Consider the following 5656-nt stretch of genomic DNA (forward strand, 5'->3'; position numbering starts at 1 on the left):
GAAGTCTGGAATCTTTCGAGAGGTATAGGATATAAATGTCACATAAAAAGCCGAGTTTGTGAATTGCATCCATAAGAAGGCTCAATGATATTATGAATATTGTTACCTACCAGAGGAGCGCATTATATTTAATAAATACCTTATTCTTATTAGGATCTTTTCTTTCAAAATAAAATGTTCTTTTCAAGGACAGTTTGAAATTAAAACCAAGCAAAACATAATTAGTTTATTATTATTATTATTATTTTATTGGTACAAAGTAATTAATCTTTGTTGGAATCCCTCATCTTAATCACAGTTTTTTTATCCACCTAATTTTTTTATTAAGAATATCGAGTGTAATACTATCTGGACCAACAAGATTTTTGAAGATAACCCACATTAATTTGATAAAATTTGATTCAGTTTGGATTAATTACTCATTTCAAGAGCTTTACTTATAAAAAATTTCAAAAATATATTAATAAATAGAATATGTAAAAATTATGTTACACTATTTTAAAAAAAGTAGGTGAAGCGTCAGGTTCGACATATATCTAAAACTAAACTAAACTAAGTGTCTAAGTCCCCCCTCCCCCCACGAAGAAAAAACAGAAACATTCAAAATAATAAAAATAATTCATTTGAACCAGGCTAGCTCAGTTGAATTTGTAGGTCAATTCAAACTAACTCTTATGTTTAATAGATGATGTATAATTAAGTTTTTACCATTTATGCATAAATTGACTCATAAACGTAAATACGTGATATGTTTTCCATAAACTATTTTTTTCATTTTTTCTCATAAAAGGTTTACAATCTTCTCATAATAAATAAATAAATAAAAGGTTTACAATGTATATTTTTTAAACAAAACCCTTCATTTTTTAGTGGATAAAAAAACTCTTAAATTTAATCCTCGTCAAAATAATATTCATTAAATTAAGGCTATTTTTGCAAAAACTAACGGAAAACTAAAAATTTATAATTGAAAGTTAAAAAGCTCACTAAATTATAAGTGTCTGATAAAACTAACTGTTGAAATAACTTAAAAATATAAAAAGACAAACAAACCAGTGTTTTAAAAAATATTACTTTAAAGTTTTAAAAACTAGAAGTTATTTAAAAACTACTAAAAAAACTTGTTTGACTAGTTAGAAAATAAAATTAAAAATTAACTAAAATGTGTTACGAACATAAATTAAATCTAAAAATATTGATTTCAAATTTGTCCCTAACAATGAAGGGTTAGAAGAATCCTACAAGTATAAAGTGGTAGAATGATAGGAGACATTCTCACTACTGTCCAAAATGTGAATGACATGATGAAATTGTTAGCAGAATCCCACCGAAAAAATTACGGTGCATGTCTAAACTAGGGAGGCATAAGTTCTTCCCAATATATGTTTTTAATTCCTTTCATTAACGATATTTTGTTAATTAATGATCTGACAAATGAAATGTCACCTCACAGTTCTCATGTCTTTAAAACATTAGCTATCACTTCATCCTTTGAGCATCTCTAATGGAATAGTTTAATTTGAGTTCTTAATTTTTTTAGTGAGTATCTTACTGCTGCATACAATTTCAGAGTACTCATTAATGTTTACTTTAAGATAAAGCTCAACTTGACCTTTTAATTCAGTTTTAGTAAATCCCATTTTATTTCTCTGACTCACACAAGAACCCCCACTTATGATAGATTGTTAAACCCTATTTAGAGAATAAACTGCATGTACAGTCATTGATTCAAAAACAACAGATGACATTGGTATCAAAATCAGGTTCATGTATAACAAACTTTGATGTTAGTTACAATTTCAAATATTAATTTTCTAATGAACAGTCGTTGGTGTACTTTATCCTCTAAAGAGCACTCCACTTATAGTCACACAACCCTTTTACAATGAACAAAAAGAAAAAAACCAAGATTTAAAATTCTCTGTCACTCAGTTATGGTCAATTTTATATGCATTCATCCTCCCTAACGTATTACTAGTTGCAGTCTTGCAGAGAACAAGGAAACTGCCATCTTGCTTATACAAGTCGAGTTGCTGAAAGTTGACGTTTCAGAAGCCAATCGTTTAATTTTAACAAAATGGTGGACAACTTCAGAATGTTGTTTATTTGGTTCTTATTATTCTCGTACTTGAGAAACTCCACTTCTTTGGACAGTTTAGCTCCGAGTCAATCTATCCGAGATAGTGAGCGATTAGTTTCAAAAGAAGGAACATTTGAAGCAGGTTTCTTTAGCCCTGGAACTTCAACAAGACGATACCTGGGAATATGGTACAGGGATGTGTCTCCTTTAACAGTGGTGTGGGTGGCTAACCGAGAAAAACCAGTTTATAACAAATCAGGAGTTTTAAAACTCGAGGAAAGAGGGGTTCTTATGATTCTTAATAGCACCAACAGCACAATTTGGAGGTCCAACAACATATCAAGCACAGTAAAGAATCCAATTGCACAGCTCTTGGACTCAGGAAATCTTGTGGTGAGAAATGAACGGGATATAAACGAGGACAACTTTTTGTGGCAGAGTTTTGATTATCCGTGTGATACTTTTTTGCCAGGAATGAAGTTGGGATGGAACTTAGTAACTGGTCAAGACAGGTTTCTGTCATCTTGGAAAAGCGAAGATGACCCTGCTAAGGGAGATTATTCTTTGAAACTTGATCTTAGAGGATATCCAGAATTTTTTGGATACGAGGGGGATGCAATAAAATTTAGAGGAGGCTCGTGGAATGGAGAGGCTTTGGTGGGCTATCCAATTCATCAACTCGTACAACAACTTGTATATGAATTTGTGTTTAATAAAAAGGATGTGTATTATGAATATAAGATCCTTGATAGATCGATTATCTACATATTTACATTGACCCCATCAGGGTTCGGCCAACGTTTCCTTTGGACAAATCAAACGAGCAGTAAAAAAGTTCTCTCTGGTGGGGCAGATCCGTGTGAAAACTATGCTATATGTGGTGCAAATTCTATATGCAATATGAATGGTAACGCTCAGACATGTGATTGCATCAAAGGATATGTTCCAAAGTTCCCTGGACAATGGAATGTATCATATTGGTCCAATGGCTGTGTTCCAAGGAATAAATCTGATTGTAAAACCAGCAACACAGATGGCTTGTTGAGGTATACAGACATGAAAATTCCAGATACATCTTCATCATGGTTCAATAAGACCATGAATCTTGAGGAATGTCAGAAGTCTTGTCTGAAAAACTGTTCTTGTAAAGCATGTGCAAATTTGGATATTCGTAATGGAGGAAGTGGCTGTTTACTTTGGTTTGATGATCTGGTTGATATGAGACAATTCTCTAAAGGGGGACAAGACCTTTATTTCAGAGCCCCTGCATCAGAGCTAGGTACTCATTATTTTGGTTCCTTCGCTTCACTTTCCTTTTCGCTATTTGTTTAATTTGCATTTTTCTAAGGGAAGTGGAGAGAGTAGACTGGGGCAGTTTGAACTACAAAGATGTGTTTCTCAAAACAATTTGATATGGCAGGCCATGCTCATACGGAGTTCATGGGAATTGGAGAAAATGAGGGTTACAGTCAGGGAAGTTTCCAATGGTGTTCGTCAGTGGTTACAGGGCATCTACACTCTAGATGACTATCATTTATCTCAGATTGTACTAGTGAAATTGAATAAGCTAAAACATTTCTCAAGAAATCAGTCACTTACGTCAAGTTAATTCTGAGTTGTCAATCTTATAGGTTTTTATTAACCTCATTCTGCATCTATCATAACATGTTGCAGTTAATAGCCATGGGAAGAACTTGAAAAAGTTGCTAGGAATCACAATTGGTGCGATTATGCTTGGATTAACTGTTTGTGTTTGCATGATATTGATACTCAAAAAGCAAGGTAAATTTTGAGTGGAATATTGATTTAATATCCAATATATGATAGTAGGTTTATCTATCATATATGTGCACATTGTGAGTGCTATAGTGCTTATGTATTGCTTTCTTCTAACCTGTCAGGGTTAGCAAGAATAATTGATAGGAATCATTTCAAACATAAGCTGAGAAAGGAAGACGATGATTTGTCAACGTTTGATTTCGCAATCATAGCGAGAGCCACTGGAAACTTTGCAAAGAGTAACAAACTGGGAGAAGGTGGCTTTGGACCTGTATATAAGGTGATATGGGAAACCTGTCACAGGTGTTTTTTCCTCAAAATGTTTCTAACAATTGTAGATGTTGCTTTGCAGGCAAGACTGTTGGATGGGCAAGAGTTTGCCGTTAAAAGGCTTTCAAATAAATCAGGACAAGGGTTGGAGGAGTTCAAAAATGAAGTTATGTTGATTGCCAAACTTCAACACCGTAATCTTGTCAAGCTCATTGGTTGCAGCATTGAAGGAAAAGAAAGAATGTTGATCTATGAGTACATGCCAAACAAAAGCTTGGATTACTTTATTTTTGGTTCGTGGCTTTACAAATTATACTAAATCATCTGTGTGAATCTTCCATTTCTTTACTGTAATTTGTGGAATTATGGACACCACAAGTGATATTATAATCATATGTACTTAACTTACCAGATGAAACTAGAAGGACAATGGTAGATTGGCCTAAGCATTTCAACATTATCTGTGGCATTGCTCGAGGAATTCTTTATCTTCATCAAGACTCTAGATTGAGGATTGTTCATAGAGATCTGAAAACCAGCAACATTTTACTAGATGGTAATTTCGATCCTAAAATATCGGACTTTGGCTTAGCTAGAACATTCTGGGGAGATCAAGTTGAGGCAAACACAAATAGGCTGGCTGGAACATAGTAAGTTCTTTTCTAGATCAATATGGACTATAGGATTATTGTCTCTTAATTTACTTTTAAATTTTTTATTTCAGTGGTTACATGGCTCCTGAGTATGCTGCTCGTGGGCAGTTTTCAATGAAATCAGATGTCTTTAGTTATGGTGTGATAGTGTTAGAGATTGTAAGTGGCAAGAAGAACAGAGAATTTTCAGACCCAAAACACTACCTTAATCTTCTTGGACATGTAAGCATGATGATTTAACAACATTCTGGTAAAAACATATTTGAATAGTTTCTGACTCACCAGTTTGATTCTCACTATTTTAGACATGGAGATTGTGGGCTGAAGAGAGGGCATTGGAACTACTGGATGGAGTGTTAAAGGAAAGATTCACACCTTCTGAAGTCATACGATGTATACAAGTAGGCCTGTTATGCGTGCAACAAAGACCAGAGGATAGGCCAGACATGTCATCAGTTGTTCTAATGCTTAATGGCGAGAAATTATTGCCCAACCCAAAGGTTCCGGGTTTTTACACAGAAGGAGATGTTAAACCTGAATCAGATTTTTCACCCACAAATCGCTTCTCAACTAATCAAATTTCAATCACAATGTTAGAAGCAAGATAGAATATTAAGGCAATAAAAAGGACAAGATTTCCCTTCCATTGTGGGATAAATGGATTATGAAAACGCATTGAATTAGTGAAATAGCTTCTGTTTATAATTTATTCTATTCTATTACTTATGTACTTCCTTGTATTTGATGTTACCAACTCCAGTTTTATATCTGTTTGTCAAGGTATGAATTGAAGGTATTCAGTGTTTCATATGGGGTGGAGGGATGGATAACTAGATCATTTTTGTCACATCCAAATCAGTTATGTAATGATTAT

At 33.7% G+C, this 5656-nt stretch overlaps 1 protein-coding gene across 1 annotated transcript; it reads left to right on the plus strand.

Annotated features, from left to right (window-relative positions):
• The first annotated feature begins 1304 nt into the window (after window positions 1-1304).
• Window positions 1305-5404, plus strand: LOC100790261 (G-type lectin S-receptor-like serine/threonine-protein kinase At4g27290). The gene is made up of 8 exons (XM_014764924.3): window positions 1305-1312; window positions 2095-3359; window positions 3743-3862; window positions 3982-4139; window positions 4212-4422; window positions 4542-4779; window positions 4854-5004; window positions 5088-5404. Exons 1-8 carry the CDS (start codon window positions 1305-1307, stop codon window positions 5388-5390), a joined length of 2454 nt encoding a protein of 817 aa, XP_014620410.2. The 3' UTR covers window positions 5391-5404.
• The last annotated feature ends 252 nt before the right edge of the window (window positions 5405-5656 follow it).

The sequence above is a fragment of the Glycine max genome, chromosome 12 (assembly GCF_000004515.6).
Source record: "Glycine max cultivar Williams 82 chromosome 12, Glycine_max_v4.0, whole genome shotgun sequence".
NCBI lineage: Eukaryota > Viridiplantae > Streptophyta > Magnoliopsida > Fabales > Fabaceae > Glycine > Glycine max.

What these genes read in the sequence shown, in the direction of transcription:
- LOC100790261 (XM_014764924.3), top strand. An exon ending in GCTTTGGACCTGTATATAAG is followed by an intron (nt 4,140 to 4,211) that starts GTGATATGGGAA and finishes GTTGCTTTGCAG; the next exon opens with GCAAGACTGTTGGATGGGCA. An exon ending in CTTGGATTACTTTATTTTTG is followed by an intron (nt 4,423 to 4,541) that starts GTTCGTGGCTTT and finishes TTAACTTACCAG; the next exon opens with ATGAAACTAGAAGGACAATG.